Source organism: Peromyscus maniculatus, chromosome 7, assembly GCF_049852395.1.
Source record: "Peromyscus maniculatus bairdii isolate BWxNUB_F1_BW_parent chromosome 7, HU_Pman_BW_mat_3.1, whole genome shotgun sequence".
NCBI lineage: Eukaryota > Metazoa > Chordata > Mammalia > Rodentia > Cricetidae > Peromyscus > Peromyscus maniculatus.
Window position 1 is genome coordinate 117,187,294 of NC_134858.1, and position 19,500 is coordinate 117,206,793.

At 53.5% G+C, this 19,500-nt stretch overlaps 1 protein-coding gene across 9 annotated transcripts in view; it reads right to left on the minus strand.

The window, feature by feature from the left end:
- Positions 1-2,999: 2,999 nt before the first annotated feature.
- Scn5a (sodium voltage-gated channel alpha subunit 5) overlaps positions 3,000-19,500 on the minus strand; it is a 97,677-nt gene continuing 81,176 nt past the window's right edge. For 6 of the 9 annotated variants that reach the window (XM_076577349.1, XM_076577344.1, XM_076577341.1 and 3 more), the window contains 7 exons: positions 16,451-16,573; positions 13,914-14,195; positions 12,476-12,529; positions 11,718-11,855; positions 11,021-11,125; positions 9,290-9,560; positions 3,000-6,453 (listed from right to left, as the gene is read on the minus strand). In XM_076577349.1, coding sequence (XP_076433464.1) covers positions 5,216-6,453; positions 9,290-9,560; positions 11,021-11,125; positions 11,718-11,855; positions 12,476-12,529; positions 13,914-14,195; positions 16,451-16,573 — 2,211 coding nt within the window. In that variant the 3' untranslated portion in view covers positions 3,000-5,215. Of the gene's footprint in view, positions 6,454-9,289; positions 9,561-11,020; positions 11,126-11,713; positions 11,856-12,475; positions 12,530-13,913; positions 14,196-16,450; positions 16,574-19,500 lie in introns of all 9 variants that reach the window. The other 3 variants (XM_076577346.1, XM_076577348.1, XM_076577343.1) reach the window with 2 other exon arrangements.

Here is a 19,500-nt window from a genome sequence, read left to right on the forward strand (position 1 = left end):
TGTGACATTTTAGCCCCAATCACAACACTCTCCAAGGTGGTTGAAGGCCCCACATAGAGGAGATCAGGACCCCAGACTCGGAACTCTGACCTCTAGAACAGCGGGAGATGCTGATCTAGGCTGAGGGTGTAGTTAGTGTCCCTGGAGTGTGGGAGAGAGAAGAGCGGAGCCCTGTACATCCCTGTGGTGGGGGCAGCAGCCTCAGACTGCTTTTTCTTCATGTAATCCTTCCACACCCAGCCTCCGAGGGAGGTCTCCAGGACACAGTGGTGAGGACAAAGAACATGAGCCCACTCCTGGTGTTTCTCTTAATTCTTTTTTTATGTATCTGGATGCTTTGCCTGCATGTATGTCTGTAAACCACATGTATGCCTGGTGCCCACAGAGTCCAGAAGAGGGTATAAGATCCCCTGGAACTACACTACATTTGCAGATAGTTGTGAACCGCCATGTGGGTTCTGGGGATCAAACCCAGGTCCTTGGGAAGAGCAGCCAGAACTCCTAACCACACAGCCACCTCTCCAGCCCCTCTGGTGTTTCTTTTAAATTCTATCCCGTGGAAATTTTTGTGAGACGTTTATTTGCCGTCCCCTGGCAGGGACCACACAGACACTCCCCTGAGCCTTAGACACATGTGAGATGGACTCCACGAAGTCACAGGTCCCCACCACACAGGGTGCCACTGGGTTCAGATGCTTATTAAAAAGCTGGTTGTGGCCTCCTGTCCTAGGATGCGGACTGCCCTTTGAGAGGCACTGGTTGGTTGAAGGAAAGACAATGAAGAAGGTGACCGAGGGAGTGACCAACAGTGTCGGGGTGTCAGATGATTGTCTTTCACGTGGGGATCACTTACAAGGGAATGTCACTCAGACCCCGGTCTCGTCGAGGGTGTAAGAAGAGTCTGAGAAAGGGGAGTTGAGAGCCTCAGTGAGCAGGTTCCTTTGAAGAGTCTTTTAATCTTGTTTCCAGGACCCTGGACCTTTGCTTGAGGAAGGGCCTGGGAGACAGGTGTGTGCCACCTCCTAAGCTCAGGCTTCCGGTGTGTGTGTGTGTGGGGGGGGGGGCTGCACTTCTGGAGGCTTCTTGGGAAACTGTGGCATGTCAGACATGGAGGATGCAGCCTTGTTAGGCAAGCTCAAGGGCATGGTGATTATATTGGTAGGAGGCTGGGTGGACCTATGAGTACCCAAAGAAAGGACAACGACCATCCGGGATCTGGAAAAGGAGCATCTCTTGGGAAACTGCAGGGAGAAGGCACAGCAGTGGTCTCCTAACAGACCACCAAAGTGTCCCTAACTACACCTGGCTGGGAGAAGCCACCCAGCCACCCTGCCCCTAGCACCGGACATGATCATGCCAGGCTTAGAACACAGGAAAAGCAATGGTAGGCTGCTGTTCTGGTCCCCAGGCATACACCACAGGCTCTGCTTGTCCTCACCCAGGCCCAGGAAGGGGGTTCCCCATTGAGTGAGTGAGGGGCAGCGAGACTGGTCTGTTATATCGGGGTTCCTGTTTGCTCACCACGCCATGGGCACTTGTAGAGAGGAGAGCTGTGAGAGGAAGTTTCAGGATGAGGGCCAGTGATGGGTTGGGAGCTGGGCCATGTCAGGCAAGGTTCCCAGAGGAGAGTCCTGACCCTGAGAAGAACAAGGGGTGTTCTGGGTAGAGGGCACAGCAGCTGGTGAGGCAGGCAGGAAGAGCCTGGGGCCTTGAGGGCTGGAGAGATGTGGTTACAGAGGTCAGTGGGGCCAGAGGCAACAGAAGCCACTGAAATATCACCCTGGCCACCGAGGAAAGGGTGTGCAGCAGATCAAGTTAGCAAAGGAAGTGCTTGGTGGTCTGCAAGAGGCAAGGCAGACCCCCAACCTAACAAGGAGGACAAGTTAGACCTGAGCAGTGGGATTTCAGTCACCGAGGAGCTGGGGCCCCCGAGCTTGGACGGGGTGTGTTGGTGTTAGGGTGGGCATTAAAGAAGGCATTAATGGGCCTGGGGCGAGGCAGGGAGTTAGTTGAGTTCAGCATTAGGTGGTCTGGCTGGAAGGTCTAGAAATACCCAGAGCAGGTTGCTGAGCGCACTGGCCTGGGGCTCGGTGGAGAGGCCCTGGCTCAGGACAGGTTCTTCTCCAAAGCCACACTCTTTTCACTTCCTGGAAGGGCTTGGGGATGGAAAGACGCAATCAAGAGCCAGGAGAAGGCAGGGCAGCAAAGGAGAAAAGCAAAACCAACCCACCAACCACAAGGGTCCGATTATAAGGTCCTTAGTGGTGTCGAAGGCACGGAGATAGTGGGGCGGGCCTGTGGGGAGGACTGAGGGCAGGCTTGCTGGGTACACACGCTCAGTTCTACCAGATGAAGAGCTCTGGGGGTTGGCAAGATGTGGACTATCACTGAACTGGGCACTTTGCACAATTAAGGCGGTGAGTTCAATGCTATGTGTATCGTACCACTGTTAATAGATTCTGAAACAGAGCTGGAAAGGGTGATTTCCAGGTGGGGGGGGGAGGACTTCCTGGGGTGACCTGCTGCACACTGAGCTAAGGGTTTGCTTGTCATGACAGAGGGCATTACCGAGTCTAGCCTAAGGAGGTCCTGTAGGCTGGCAGCATGGAGCTACAGTGGACTGAGGGACCACGAAGCCAGGGATCCGCCCTGGGGCTGCCTCTGGTTTGGCACCTGGGGGTGCGGTTTCCTTTCTCCACAGTGCCCTAGAGCAGGAGGTCCTGAAGGAACGGCCTAGGTATCCTCTTCTCCTGGGGGGTGTGCTGCCCATCTGCACCCCACTTGTGCTGGCTGGACCCTTGCCTCTGGCCAGTCTCCACAGCAACAACCTGAAGTCATTCTTGAGTCCTGAGCACCGCCACCGCCTCTCTCCAGACCCGCTCAGGCCAAGGCTTCCTCACAGGTCCTCCAGCCTCTGCCGTCCTGCCCCTTCCTCGGTGCCCATGTTACACCTCAACCCAACCTAGACCAACCCAACCCAGAACAGAGCCCAGGCCAGGTCATGTAAGCCATTTATTAGTTTGTTTGAAAAATAATGTATTTCATTTATACACGAAGCTTGGTGAGAAGTGCTCATTGATTTCGGACAACACCTGACACATATGCACGCCCCTCCTCCTTCAATTTTCTTATCCCCCCCCCCTGCGCATCGCTGTGCAGTTCTGGAAAAAGAGACCATGCCGAGCCAAGGAGTTGGGGCGCGCTGGCTCCTGCCCTTGGTCGTCCTGTCTGCGGCCAGCCCCAGGCACCTGTCTTAAGGCCCTGAGGCTATCCACACACTCGAAACCACGGTGTCCTTCCGGCCAGCTGGGACGGCAGCCCCGCCAGCCCCAGGCCACATGCATGACGTGAGCGCCAGGGAGGGACACACATCTCTCCAAGCCTTGAGAGCAAAGCACAGATCTACAAAAATAAGATTTCCACTCAGAGAAGCGTCACCAGGACAGTTAAAACCAAGCTCCCCACACTGGACTCCATGGGGACGCTGGATAAGTCTCCAGGGGTGGGTGGGGTCGGGGCCGGTTGCCACCAAGGGAACTGAGGTGATAAAAAGAAATGTAATACTTGACTCGCCCACAGCGCCCCTCTTCGGCACTGCCGTGAGCGTCCAGCCCTCCGACGACTCGGCGAGGTAGGTAGGAGCAGCCAGCCTGCAGTGGGCAGCAGTGAGGCTGAGGTGGCCTGTGAGGTGGGTGCCCCCGGCCGGGTGGCTCTGCGGGAGAGCTAGGCCTGGGCAGCCGAGTCCCTGCCTGCTCAGGCTCCACTAGCCAATCTCGTCACCCCAGCGGTTCTCTACATTAAAAAGATTTGCATATGCTAAATAGGATTGTCAGCAGCTGAAGGGGTCCTGGGGATAATTGGACTACTAAAATCATTTTTCCCTGAAAAAGCCTTCTCGGAAGACTCCTGGGATGGTCAGACCCCTGCCCTCAGGGATCCTGCGTCCGGACAACTCCAGACCGTGTGCTGGGTCTCGATGCCACACTGCCTCCTTCCCTAATGGGATAAATGGCTTGTCCCCTCCCAGGGCACAGAACCAGGTGGGACCATCCAGGGCCTTTCTCTAGGCAAGGCCAGGCTGCTCCCCTCCCACTTCCACAGTGTCTGAAGAGGAGTTGGAGCCCCGATGGGAATCCTCTCCACAAATGCTCAGAGGCAGAGAAACCCCAGGGGAACCTGGGAAACGGAGACCACGTCCTTTGTCAGGTGGACTGTGCAGCTGCCATGGCTGGGCACCGTTCAACAGCCCACGTGGACCAGCCTTCTCTTCCCTTGGCTTGTCGAAAGGGCCTGCCACAGCCCTGGAGCAAGCCAGTGCCTAGCTGTGAGTGGGGCTGGCCCCCTCATACCCTTGGGTTCCAACAGTAATACTCTTACGGGAGAGGGAGAAAGAGCAGAATCCGTCTGAGACCTAGGCTGCTTGTCGGGGAGCTTTTAATTTTCATAGCACTGACCCCGGTGAAGCCTGAATAAAAAGGAAAATGAAATCCTAGGGACAACTTGGGTGCAGAGTGAGTGCCACTGGAAGACCCTCACGCTTTGGGACCAGGAAGGAAACCTGTGTCCCTTGGAGCAGCTCACCACACTTGCCTGAGGGGCCCCTGGGCCCCTGAGGCCTCTGTCTGGCCTGGTGTGTGAAGTGTGTGTGTGTGTGTGTGTGTGTGTGTGTGTGTGTGTGTGTGTGTGTGTGTGAAGGGCTTAGGCCTTCCTGGTTCCTCCTTTGGGCATGAGGCCTGAGGAAGCCACGCTGGATCCCACTTAGCTTTGAGAGCAGAGTTCGGCAGCTCAATTGACAGTCTTGTTCAGGGTTGAGAAGAGGCAGTGTGAACTGCTGCAGATGTTCATGGAAAAAGATGTTCTTTGCTCAAGTAAAAAAATATCAAATATAATAAATCTATGAAAGCCTGTTCATAACATGTACAGTGTGTTTTCCATTCCACCTCAGAGGCTGGGGCAGAGTTGCTGTTCAGAGCCTGGCCAGACAGGCTACTAGGGTGTGCCAGGCCTCAGGGACAGGCCTCTACCAATAGGGGTTCCTCCAGCTGCTTCTGGCTTCAACGCAGACACAGAACTCTGCCTTGTGGTTCCTCCAAATCAAGGCTCATCTGTCACCTCCGAAGCCCGAAGCCAGGAAGGCCTCAGCCGACACTGGTTTTAACTGCACTCAGGTTTGTCACGATACAACAGGGTAGACCACGGCCAGCGGTGGACGGGCTCACACTATCGATTCCCGGTCCCTATCTGGAGATGGAGGGAAGTCTGCGAGATCTTCACTACGGCTATAGTCAGATGCTCGCACTGGGAGATTGTCGCTGGTGGCTCTCGTGACGCTGTCGTAGGACGGGGGGAAGGATGTGGAGGAGATGGATGAGCTGGAGGGTGGACCACTGCGCCGGGAGAAGTTCTCATTCATCATGTAGGCGATGAGACCCTCTCGCTCAGGAGCATCCTCATCAGAGAGGCCGCTGCCCGCCTGCTGGCGGAAGAGGAAGGAAGCGTGCTTCACTGACCGCTGCAGCAGGTGCCTCCGGAAGGCCCGCTGGATGACCGTGGCCGACACTTCCTCATGCTTTCGTCGGAGGGTGGTGGTGATGGGCTCGTAGGAGATCTTGGAAGGATTGGCTGCCATGAACTTCTCCTCCATCTGGATCTTCAGAGCATCCATTTCTCCAGACTCCCCGAGTACCCTCTTGGTGAAGGCAAACAGGATATCCATACAGTGGATACGATCCCCGCTCACCATGGGCAAGTCCATGTTGATGAGGCTTATCTGGTTGGGCTTGGCGATACGGAGTGGTTCAGACAAGGCATCTGCGAAGTCAGACAGGGCCAAGTATTCAATGAACTGGGTGGCCTCTGGGTCGAACTTCTCCCAGATCTCATAGAACATATCAAAGTCGTCCTCGCTCAGGGGCTCTGTGCTCTCCTCTGTGGCCACACTGAAGTTCTCAAGGATGATGGCGATGTACATGTTGACCACGATGAGGAAGGAGATGATGATGTAGGTGGTGAAGAAGAGGATGCCCACTGCTGGGCTCCCACAGTTCCCCCGGGAGCCATTGCTGTTGGGTAGGTTGGGGTCGCAGTATGGGGGGCCTGTGTTGAGGATGGGGCTGAGGAGGCCATCCCAGCCGGCTGATGTGGTGATCTGGAAAAGGCACAGCATGCTGTTGGCGAAGGTCTGGAAGTTGAACATGTCATCGATGCCAGCTTCCCACTTGACATAAGCAAAGTTGGCCATGCCGAAGATGGAGTAGATGAACATGACGAGGAAGAGCAGGAGGCCGATGTTGAAGAGAGCAGGCAGGGACATCATGAGGGCAAAGAGCAGTGTTCGGATCCCCTTGGCTCCTCGGATCAGCCTGAGGATGCGGCCGATTCTGGCCAGACGGATGACCCGGAAGAGCGTTGGGGAGAAAAAGTACTTCTGGATGATGTCAGAGAGGACAGTGCCTAAGGGAAACAAGCAATATTGTGGTCACCATGGCACCTCCACCCTCCTTCCAGGCCAGGCTCACTAAGGGCAAGTGTGTCTGTATAGGAGAAGGCCCTTCTAGGATGACCAGGTCAATGGGACATTCTAGGACTTGGCCTCCTCTTGCCTCTGTGACCCAGGAGATGAAAGGCCTATATTTTGCTAAATGTCTTCTCAGTGCTGTTCTTCTGCTTGTAAGGATGCACCCGTACAATGGAGGTATGCTAGCACACCATTACATGGGTTCTGAGGCCAGAGGGTACTCACTCAGCACTCCAGCAGCCCAGCAGGAACCCGAGCTCAAAGCTTCCAGCTCCTCACTACTCAAAGTATGTTCTGAGGACCAGCAACCCAGGGCTCTCCCGGAGGCTTGTTGGAGATGTGAAATCCCAGCTCTACCCCTCACCCATTTCCTCTTCACAAATTCAGACACTGCAGGTGCCTCCTAAGGGTCAGGACACATTGGCCTAGGCTCAGTGCTATCCACACAGAGCAAGCTCAGTGTCTCTGTGATGGTTCCTATCATCCCTCAGCTCCAGCACTTTCCCACCTTTGGATCTCTAAGAGCACAGGTATATTACGGAAGAAAGCGTGAAGTAAACTGGCCTCTTGGGGTGTAAGGACTTTTCCTGGCTCTGTATCGTCATGCTGATGGCTGGCATGTGTCAGGAGCCCTGGGTCATGCCCTTCACAGCCTTCATTTCACTAGCCTCCCAGCACTCTGGGAAAGGGGGCCACCAGCATCATCTTCCCCCCAGAAGATGGAACAAAAGGAAGGTCACCGACCCAAGTGACAAGCTGGGATGAAACCCAGACCCCTGGCTCCATGGCTGCTCTTAGCCAGACCCTGGCTCAGTCCAGCACCAGGGCCAGCAGGTGATTTAGAGGTACATGCTGCACCTCCCAAAGCCTCCAAGGTTTCGTGGCCCACTCTAGCTGACATACTGTATCTCCTACATTGCCCTCCGGGCCCATGAGGCGCAGGGCTGTCCTTACTCTACCTGGGGCCTTGGGGCATTTCTGAGCCTACTTCATGTTCTACATGCCTGCCCATCACTGCCACAGCAGCAGTCCCTGCCCTAACCCCTCTTTGGCTTCACAGAGGTAGATGATGTTTCTGGCAGAAAGGCAGATGTGCACTCACAGGAATGGGCGTGGGGTCAAGGATTGGGCTCTAAGTACCACAACAAAGGAAAATATACAGGGTCAACATTAGACTGAAATTAAAGCAAAAGAAACAGCAACACCCATGCTTCAACAGACATCACAAAGACAGGAAAAAACAGAGAAGAGGAGGGAATATTTTTGATTTGTGTATTTGATAAGGGACTAGAATCCTGAATAGATAAAGTGCTCCTGCAACTCAACAATAAAAAAGATAAAATACTCTAATTTTTACAATGAACAAAAGTTTTGAACAGCTATTCTCTATGGGAGAGAAAGAGATGGCTAGTAAGCAGAGGAAAGACAGTCAGGGCATTAGCCACCAGGGCATCAGCAACCCGAACGCCAATGAGGCAGTACTCTCACCAGGGCGGCCGTAACCATCAGAGAAAGCCAGGCCGTGTGCTGGTGAGGAGGTGGATTAATGGGAGTTCTGATTACCAATGGTGAGTATGTAAAACGGTGCAACCACTTCAGAAAATGGTTTGACAATTCTTGACTATTTTAGATTAGTGGCTGCCAGGGGCTGAGGGAGAGCAGACATGGAGAGGGGATACCAGTGGGCAGAGTCTCTCTTGGGGGCTTGCTAGCACTACGCAGTGGCAATGGTTGCTCAGTCTGGTGACAATCCAGTCACGTTCCACATAACCAGCGTCAAGCCAACGGCAGACCAGTGTGACGATGGCCCTACAGGATTGTACTGCCCAGTGACCTTGTAGCTGTCTTTGTGTTAGAAAAATCCTGCGATGCTCAGACAATGATGAAATTACCTAAGGACACATTTTTCAGAACATATCCCTCGTGTGAAGCAATGCCTAATGGTATTGAGATGCACAGAATGCTCACTGTCAAGTGAATTTTAAGTTAACCTTCTGTGAATTTTACAGTACATGAATCACATCTCAATAAAGCTGTCATAGGAATTTGGGTTCCGGGACTGAACAGACGTGGTGGGGACTGTGTCTGTGTTAAGCTCTTGTCCTGTGTTGTCCCTTCTCAGGTGAATTGCAGGGGGCACTGATTCTGCAAGAACCTAGCACACAAGTCGGACTGCAGGATTTTCCATTCTCAGGAATGATTTATGTCTTCTACACTATCAGGCAATCTGCCTCTCATTCTTAGGGACTCAACTTGATTCTTCTTTCTTCAGCCTAGGCTGGAAGCTTCTGTCTGGAGGACAGGAGAGTCTCTACCGTGGCCATGCCTTTTCCTAGTCTTAATCTTGATGTTTTCTGAATAGCCACAGAGCTGAGTCCCAGGGAGGGTGGGGTCAGGATGGGGTATTGGGCTCTCTTCAGGTTGGCCACTTTGGCTTGAATGGACCCTCCCAGACAAGTTCTTTTTAGAGTAATGTATAGGTCTGTGCTAGTGTGTGTGTGAGTGTGAGTGTGAGTGTGTGTGTGTGCGTGTGTGTGTGTGTGTGTGTGTGTGTGTGTGTGTGTGTGAGAGAGAGAGAGAGAGAGAGAGACAGAGACAGAGACAGAGAGAGAGAGAGAAAAGGGAAGGGAGAGATGAGGAATATGGGGCAGGGAGGAGGAGGAGGAGGTGAGGAATAGAGAAAGAAGGTGAGAGAACCTAGACATGAGCAGAGAACACAGGGCTGCATTAGGGCCCGGGCAGGGTTTCGGTCCCGCCCACTTGCATACCCACCCACGATGGAGAGGATGACAACCACGAAGTCGAAGATGTTCCAGCTGTTGGTGAAATAATAGTGACGCAGGGCAGCCATCTTGACAATGCACTCGCCTGTGAAGATGCCCACGAAGAGCAGGTTGATCTTGGCTAAGATGTTGACCTTCTCAGGGCTCTGGTCATCTGTCTCCACCATCATGGTCACCATGTTTAAACAGATGAGGAACATGATGGTGACGTCGAAGGCCTGCTTGGTCACAATGTCGAATATGAAGCCCTGGTACTTGTTCTAGAAGAAGAGATGAGGGGCTCAGTGCAGCAGGGACCCCAGGAGACTCTGCTGCCAGTCAGCCCAGACAATTCGCATCCTACTCACCGCCCTTGGGGAGACTACGGCCCTCACCCCCCACTGCACGGCACATGTCAAGGGGGAAACCATGGAGGTAGGCCAGTTGGCCTCCTATGTGATAGCCCATCCCCTCCAGGAACTGAGGCCCAGCCCTGAGGCTCCCTCTTCCGCCAGGCCATCCTGGTGGACTTCAGGTGGACTTTTACCCTGGGTTTCAGCACACCATCCACTGTCCTGCTCTTTCATCTTACATCCTGGAGGTTCAAGGGCAAATTTAAACTTCAGTCCTAGCACTTGTATTTGCCTTCAGATTAATAGATTTTCTTCATGCTTTTTATGAAATGGATGTTACTTATTCTACTGAATAAAATTATTTTATATGTTTAGAGAACTTTGTATTTTTTCAAATGTGTATATTGTGCGCCTGCATGTAGGCACACAAATGTATGTATACATGAGTGCAGGTATCTGTGGAATACAAAATATGTTACTGGACCCCTGAAGCTGGAGTCACAGGCAGCTGTGAACTACCTGATGTGGGTGCTGGGAACTGAACTCAGGTCCTCTGCAAGAGCAGCACACAGTCTTAATCACTGAGCCATCTCGTCAGCTACTCTGTCTGTTTAATTGTAAATGAGCCCAGATTATTTGAAGGAAGAGATAAGATTAAAAGTATGTCCTTTCTCTTTTTTGTCACATACACACACACACACACACACACACACACCTACCTCTAATTTAGGAGAGGACAGGGTGAGTTGGGAGGAATCAGATGGAAGGTTTGAAATATTGGGCCTCTCCAATTGGCTGGCGGTTTAGGGACATCTCACCTAATTTGAATATTCCCCCATTCTATTTTTTTGTTTGCTTGTTTGTTTTTAGGATAGGGTCTCAATATGTAGTCCTGGCTGGTATTGAACTCACAGTGATCCTCCTGCTTCTGCCTCCCAAGTGCTGAAATTACACACGACTCAATTCCTCATCCTGCTTTTGAGAAGGGCTTGGTGGAGCCACGGAGTCAGGCTAGCCGAGAGCCTAGCACCCACCCCGGCTCTGCTCACAAGGGGAACAGTTCTCTAATTACCCATGTTCTGATGATGGGACTGTGAGTCGGGGTAGGGATGTACAAGCTCACTACACTCCCTGGAAAGAACCTGCACCCCTGAAGGGAAGGGGGGGAAGCCGCCGAGTTCCATGAGTATGCAGCGTGTCCTGGATGTCTCTGCCTCCTCATGCCGTTCCCACCACCTGTGTGAGGCTCAGACCTCTGTGTGGGTGAGACTCTGAGCGCGCCTCTCAGCTGGGCTGCAGACTCAAGAGCTCTTGACGACTGGCTTCGAGGGAGGACCCCAGGACTCCGGAGAAGACCCTCCCCGACTCTGCCAGGGAGCCTAGCTCACCAGGGGCCGTGGGATAGGCTTCTGGGGCTTCTTGGAGCCCAGCTTCTTCATGGCATTGTAGTACTTCTTCTGCTCCTCTGTCATGAAGATGTCCTGACCCCCTAAGTATAGAAAGACAGCACTAGCATAAATTTGGGGTTCTCAGGATCTTGCCTCCTGGGTGAAGGTGCCAGGCTCAACCACTTCATAACTTCCTGTCCCAAAAGGTGTATTTGGAGAGATTTCACCCCAAATCTGCCTTTCCAAGGTCCCTCCCTGTTCTCTGGGAAATCCTTATGGTTTTGTGGTCTGCAGGTCCAGTGTCCACTTGACCCTCTCCTTGGCTCAGTCAGCCGGACAGAGGCATCTCTCTGAGCATCTCACTTGGTTCCGCTACAGCTTAATCATGGCCTCTCTGGTGTGTCTCCTGGGGCCTCTGCACAGCCCCACCCATAACTCTAGACCACAGATCAGGTTCATAATCCAAATTCTCACCCCCGAATCTCTTAGCTAGATGGGGGAAGGCAGAGACCCACCAAAGTCCCTTCTGTTCTTCATGGCCATGCCCACGCCCTCCCCACTGTATTTCATGGGAATAAAGAAAGAGGCTGATTCCCGAGAGAGCAGGTGGGACAGGGGCCTCCGGCACCCAGTCCTCCCCTGTGGCCCTGCCCCCCCCCCCCCCCCCCCCGCCAGGTGGAGCCAACACTCTACGTATCTTTTTCTTCTGTTGGTTGAAGTTATCAATAATGACACCAATAAAAAGGTTCAGGGTGAAGAAGGAGCCGAAGATGATGAAGACGACGAAGTAGATGTACATGTAGAGGTTGTATTCCCACTGCGGCTGCTCCTCATACTGCGGGGAGAAATCAGACAGGGCTGTCACACAGGCAGGAAGGGGCTGCAGTGGGGGCCGTGGTGTGTGTGTGTGTGTGTGTGTGTGTGTGTGTGTGTGTGTGTGTGTCCAGAGGACTGGCGCCATTCCGGGTGCACGTGACCCTGAATGGCTGTGTTCAGAGTGGAGGTGGGTAGGTAGAGGTAAGTGGTAGCCAGAGGTGGACGGTAGGGGTGTGTGGAGGTGATGGAGGCAGGCAAGGACATGTGGCATGCCACGCTAAGGGGTGACCCCATATTAGTGTGTATCCAGTCCCTGGGCCAATGAGAGACTGGGTTACACTGACTCATCTCTCAGTCTTTCCTCAGCACAAGCACAAGGAGAAACTCATCTACATCTCGGCTGCCTCCCTTTCCCCATTCTCCTGAGTGAGGATGAAAAATCCACAGTGGGGTTGGATTTGAAACGTGTTTGGGAATTTGGGGACTCCATGAAAGATCACATGGCCTTGCTGCAGGGCCGGGCCTGAGCACCCCCAGGAAGCTGAACCTAAGGCTGACCTGAGCACATCCTGCTCCTCCTGCCGTGAGACCAGAAGCCTCACATGCTGGTTTTGCTGGGAGAAGCTAGTGTCAACCTACCCCTCTGGAATCCACAGCTGCATACATGATGTCCATCCAGCCTTTAAATGTCGCCTGTGAGGGAGAGAACATGGAGGTCATCAGATTTGGCACTCTGTTTCAGCTACAGAGAACGCCCATCTCAATGAAGGCTGGAAAGAGCCTCCTACAAGAAGCAAGAAGGCCCCAGCCGACCCATTCAGTAGTGTCCAAAAGGCTGAGTGGCCCAGGGAAAGGCCTTCATCGGGAGCTAGGGATGGAGTAGACACTGAGCAGAAACCCCAAGAAGGCCATGTTAGGCTTCTCAATGGAGGGCTCGGGACTGATAAGGCCAGGAGAAGGTCCACTCCTCAAAGCACACACACTTCAGATTCTAACACAGCACAGGATCCAGACGGTGGCCTTGTTCAAAGACTGACCCCAGGGTTGATCTGGCCAGCTGTGTCCTGCCTGTAACGAGGATCCTTTTTGCTACTGTGTTGGCGAGTGGCTAGTAGCAACTTGTTTTCCAGAAGGAAAGAAAAATGCCTAACATATTTACCAAATTCTCTGATGGAAATATTCCCACCACCATGGTGTGGCCTCTGGGAAGAGAGTCTACAGCCACAGTGTTACCGAATTCACAAGGTGCAGACATAGCACAGGGTAGCGACCTGGACAGCTCTCTCATTTCTTTGAGACAGTCTTTCACTGAACTTGGAGCTCAGTGGCTAGACTGGCTGGCCAGCAAACCCCAGGAATCCTCCTGTCTCCACCTCCCCAGAGCTGTGTTTACAGGCATTCGCCATTACACCTGGCTTTTGATGTGTGTGCCTGGATCTGAACTCAGACCCTCAAGCTTGTGTGGCAAGCATTTTATTTACAGCGCCATCTCCCCAGCCCTGTGGGTTGATTTTCCGGCAGGTGTCATAATCTCTACACCATCCTGCTCATAAAGTAAACGGACAACCGAGAGAACCTGCACATCAAAGATGGAAGCAGACATGCTCCTTTCGAGGGTGGGGCGGGGACCAGGAATCCAGGGCCTTGTGCATGTTAGGCAAGCGCTCCGTTATGTCCCCATCTCAAACGTATTCTTTTAAACAGCCCAAGATATAAAATTGGTCAATTACAGTTTTACTAACAGTTCAGTCCCTGGGGAGTCGACAGTCTTGTATCTACCCTGTACCACCTAAAGAGGTCCATTTGACTGGTGGCTGGGGAGTTGGTCCTGTCTAGTGCTGGCTTGATCCCCATGCCATACCCCTTGGACAGTGTAGACTCAACATAGAACTGAGACTCTGGGAACTTCCCAAGGAGCCACGTCCCTGGGAAATTCTAGCCTCTTTGGGCTCTGTGACCCTACTTCAGGGACCCAGCATGAGCCCACTGGCCTGCTCCTGCCCACACCAGGCATATGTGAGGGACACATTTCTGAAGCACCAATGGAGGAAGGGGATCCTTGCTCTCCCATACTTACCACCTGCAGAAGGGCCAGGTACCCGGCCCCCACGTTGTCAAAGTTGACTTTCACCTTGGTCCAGTACAGTTCTCCAGTCACGTTGAAGGACTCACATTCACTCTTGTTGTTCACGATGGTGTAGTTCAGAGGCAGGTCCCCCTCCGTCTGGTTGATGCACCTACCAAACTTCCCAGCGAAGAGGTTCACGCCCATGATGCTGAAGATGAGCCAGAAGATGAGGCAGACGAGGAGGACGTTCATGATGGAGGGGATGGCGCCCACCAGCGCATTGACCACCACCTCATGGACAGAGAGCGCACTCAGTTCTCGGGGTTGCCGAGAACTATGCTCTTTTCAAGACGTCCCCCCACTGACTGGACTTTCTGGCCACAGGTGGCTGTGGGAGTGGGGAGCTTCCAGTCATGGAAGAGGTTGACTCCACGGCTAGAGCTCTGGTGGCAAGTGAGGGGAGTCAGAGAAGCAAGAGACCTTTTCATCTACGCCCTGAGTGCTGAGGTAACTCCAGAGCACGCCAGTCTTTTCCCTTCCAGCCATCTTTTGCCTTCAGTTACGATCTGAAAAACTCCATTTTCATAAAAATGGGTTCCCTGCTGGTTGAGGCTGCCAGGAGTCCAGTGGGTAGGACAGGCTTAGTCACAGCTGAAGGCTTAGGTCCTGTGTCAGGCAGGCCAGCTGGTCCTTGTGTTCTCTGTGCTAAACTTCTGGTTTATTTTAGGGCTGCTGCTACTAGGAGAGGATGGTTCCCCCAAGGATACCCAGGGGACCCCTGCTATATCTGCCTCCTCACACTCCTTCTGAGCCCCCCGAAGGTGGCTTCCTGACAGATACATTTGGGAAACTCTGACCCACTCATGGGCCGGGAAGCTATTGACCACACTGATGGGGGTGGGGCTGGGGTGGATTCTGTTGTGGCACAGAGGGTCCAAAGTCAAGATGGCGGATGGCATGCTAAAGCCACCCCTGGAGCAGGTGGGAAACCCAGCTCCCGAGGGCACCACGCACCATGCAGAAACCTCAGGAGTTTGCCCTTGGCTGGCACCACAGCCAGCAGCCACATCAGAGGCATTCCTGGCACCTAGCATCACTGTGTCCCTCTGGAATCAAGTGTCCTTGGCTCCCAAAGAGACATTTAACGCTGGTCTGATTACTCCCTTGTGGGTGGGTTCCTGCCAGGACTAAGCAGTGTGATGAATTGGTGGTGTGGACAAAGTTCAAAGCCATCAACCAAATGATGAGCTGTGTGATGGGACCCTGCTGGGGCAGGGGGACACAGACATTGTTCTCCGAAGCCATGAAGAACTGTGTGTGTTAAAACACAGATACGCACACGCGCACACACACACACGTACATATGCACGGGAGTCTTTCTTCTCGCTGCCTATCATAGCTAATTCTTTTTCAGTGCTGGGGCAGGTGTCAAACCCAGGGCTTTACACATGGAGGCAAATGCTCTGTTAGAGACCCACATCCCTCCCTCACAGTTGTTTTTCTTGGGGGGCTTTAAAATTCGTCTCATAAAAATGGATGGAACTAGAAAACATGAAGTGAGGTAACCCAGCCCAGACAGCAAATACTGTTTGTTCTCTCTCATGTGGATCCAGCTTCTAGTTTTTATATATGTGTATCTGTGTGGGAGTGAGTGTGGGTAGAGACCTGGAAAGGGGCCCATGAGGGAGAGGTGTGGGGAGGGTAACAGACACACACGACATGAAAATGGGAAGAAGGGGACGGGCAGGGGTGGGGGCAGGGAGAGGGCAGGTGGGGGAACCCACGGGAACTAGTATATATAAAAATGTCATGAAGAAATCTGTTACTTTGCACGCCGACTGAAATGATTATTTTAAAAAAGAAATAGGGCTGTGGAGATGAAGGTACAGGCCTGGCAAGCTGAGTTCGGTCCTCAGAACCCAGGGTGGGCGGACACAACCAATGCCTGAAAGCTGTTCTCTGATCTCCACATGTGTGCCATGGCACATGGGCCCCCATGCTCATGAGTGTAACACACACACACACACACACACACACACACACAATTTTAAAAACGATATTAAAATTTGCCTTACATGCTCACATTCTTTGGTAAAATGTGACACCCCCTAAATGTCTGTGGAATCACAAAGGCATTTACTAAGCCATGAACTGTCAGCTAAGCTCAGCAAACTGTCACCTGAAGGTGAGAACACAGCCTACTTCACACCACCTTCCTTGGCCTTGCTACACTGCCCTTCACCATCTCATAAGGACACGGGAAGGTGAGGAACTTCAGGCCAGCCTGCAGAGTGGCCCAGGAGGAGCTGGGCCCCCGTGGAAGGCAGAAGGAGAGGGCCCTGGTGCCCATGGGCCTGGTGTTGGTGAGACTGTGCTCTGGTGGGTTCCCTCCTGAAGGTGAGAGCTGGAAGAACCCTTTGCAGAGATTCCAGACCCCACTCCTCAAATTCAGCAGGGAGACCATCTCGGCTTCAGGCCTTCTGGTCAGGGGGTGTGGGTGTCCCCCCGCCTCCTCCACCTGCTAGGATGGTGGAAGCTCCACTTACCCTCATGCCCTCAAATCGTGACAAGGCCCTCAGGGGTCGTAGTGCACGCAGTGTCCTCAGGGACTTGATGGGACCCATCTCGGCAAAGCCTAAGGTGTTGGCCACAAGGCTGATCAGCGAGACCTGCGGAGAAGGGAGTGGGTGGGAAGGCGGGACAGCTCCAGAGACAGGCCGTGGGCTCTCGCTCATCTCAGGCAGGACAGCCAGGCTTTCCCGAGCCTTGAAGGGCTGGGGCAAGCCAAGACTGTCCTGTCCACAGGCCCTCAGAGAGCTGGCTATATGCACGTCACAACCATTAACCCCAGCCCTGGGATAGGTTGTTCCTACTCTGTTCCTTTTCTGTTTGTGTGGCTGAGCAGAGAGCGCCTGGGCTTCTAAGTACGATTTTTGAGTTGGTCCTCTCCTCTCCCAAGGAAGTCTGTTTTGGGGGAGAAAGGGCCGTCCTGGGCTGCATACGAGCACCAGTCATGAGGCACGTCCCTTAAGCTGGACTTTGTAACTTTCGGACATCTTCTGAGGACCTAGGCAGGGACGGGCGGCACCGGAGCCTCTACTGTCTGCTGCCTCCTCCTTCCCCAGCACCCCCTCTCCGTGCACCCCACCATGCTAAAGGCCGAGGGCCAACGCCCTTACTTCTCTACTCTCTTGTGGCCGCAGTCTGGCAATGGTGTCTTTCCCGGACCCTGCCTTTTAGCCTGGTGCTGCGGAGGCCTGGCTGGGAAGGACTGTGCGTAGGAGCCATAGTCCTGGAGCTTCCTCCTAAGTTGGGAAGCACTGGGTGGTGGGGGTGGCCAAGGGGTACTGAGGAAGAGGCCTGGCTAGTCCCCTTTTCATCCTACATAAAAGCCCAAGTTTTTGCAAAGGCCTTTTGTGCCTTTTCCTGTTCCTGCTCCCTCTGCCCAGCCACTCTGGAGTGGTTTCTCAGAGAAACCACAGCAGGCATAGTGAATGGAATGTTCTGCAGACACCTACAGAGTCAGCTCTCCTCAAGCCACCTCAGGGGTCCCATTCCTGCTAGGTTATTTAAAGGTGTGGCTTACATCTTCCCTCTGCCCTACATCGGTTCCTGTACTTCTAATACCTTGCCCTCCTGGGTTTCTTTTCTCCATGCAATTCACTCTCCAACGTAATACCGAATTGACACTCTCTCTCTCTCTCTCTCTCTCTCTCTCTCTCTCTCTCTCTCTCTCTCTCTCTCTCTCTCCCTCCCTCCCTCCCTCCCTCCCTCCCTCCCTCCCTCCCTCCCTCTCTCTCTCTCTCTCTCTCTCTCTTATATAGTCCTGGCTGGCCTGGAACCCATAATAATCCCACTGCTTCAGTCTCCTGAGTGCTGGAATTATAGGCTGTACTCTCATACTCAGCTAATGTGTATTTAAAAACATCATCTACATCTACTTATTTTGTGTGTGTGTGTGTGTGTGTGTGTGTGCGTGCACAAGTACACACACGCATATGATGGTGCATGTTTAGAGATTAGAGGACAGTTTGTAGGAGTTGGTTCTTCCATCATATAGGGTTGGAGGATTGAACTCGGGTCATCAAGCTTGGCGGCCTTTTCCCACTGAGCCACCTCGCCAGCCCCAACAGGATTATTTCTATTACTTTATTGTCTACTGTCACTTTGTCTCTAGGTGGGTTGAGACTTCCAGACTTATCATAATCCTTGAATTGGGCCTAGGACCACCTGAGGCCTAGGACCACCTGAGGCCTGAGACCACCTGAGACCTGGGACCACCTGAGGCCTGGGACCACCTGAGACCTGGGACCACCTGAGACCTGGGACCACCTGAGGTCTGGGACCACCTGAGGCCTGGGACCACCTGAGACCTGGGACCACCTGAGGCCTAGGACCACCTGAGGCCTGAGACCACCTGAGACCTGGGACCACCTGAGGCCTGAGACCACCTGAGGCTGAGACCACCTGAGGCCTGGGACCACCTGAGGTCTGGGACCACCTGAGGCCTGGGACCACCTGAGGCCACTTGAGGGGTAACCGCACAAGGTTATATGGGGACACCCAAGGGTCTCCCCGTATTCTCCATCCCACATTGCCTTGGTGGTGGCTCAGCTATGAACACTGGGGCTGGGTCCCTTCTCTGCCTGAGTCAGGTGTGAGGACTTAGCACGGATCTGAGCCTCTCCTCCACCTACAAGTCAGCCCCTGCTGGCGTACAAACCCCAGCACCAAGCCCAAGGGCCAACAAATCCATACTTTCTGATGCCCATCATTTCCTGTGGAACCCTTCCCAGGGATGCACACATATCTGGGCTTCCAAGCCCTCCTTTCCAAGGATGCACACACACATGGGCTCCTGAGCTCCATTTCTCAGGGACACACACACACACACACACACACACACACACACACACACACACACACACTCGTGGGTTCCCAAACCCCACTTCCCAGGGATGCACAAACACCTGGGCTCCCAAGTCCCTCTTCCCTCGCTGAAAGTAGACTTGGGGCTGCTCCTCACTCTGAGCATTGTCTCCCCCAAGCTCTGTCTATCCCCCAACTTGACCCATTTGTCCTAAACTCATCCTGCAGTGCCCTGGAGTCCAGGAAGTTCAGGGAAAGGGCTTCCCCCTCCATCTGCCAACTGAGAGCTCAGAGAACATGCTCATTGCTTGCACTTGCCATCCTAGGACACATCCTGGGCAGACAAGGTCTCCCAATGGTCTGATGGTCCATGCAGCCTCAGTTCAGGCTTCCTCCTGTTCACACAAGATGCCCGTCTCAATCTCCCAGTGGTTTCTGCACCTAAGTCTAACTGACACCCTCTCACAATCCGAGTGGGCATGGAGACTCTCTGCCGGTCCTCAGTTTAGGGGGCCTAAGTCGCTGTGGTCCACCCTTGGGGTCCACAGAGGTGTGTCTGTTCACCTCCTCCCTCTGGTCACTCGGACAGCATGCCCACTGTTGATTCTGGCCCAGGACCCTGCCTGAACAGATCTCTGCTCCTGACTGTCTCCTACAGATCCTGCTCCGAGGCAGGCCTCCGCTCTTAGCTGCCCTCTTCCTCCCTGACCAAAGTCTAGGCTTCAGA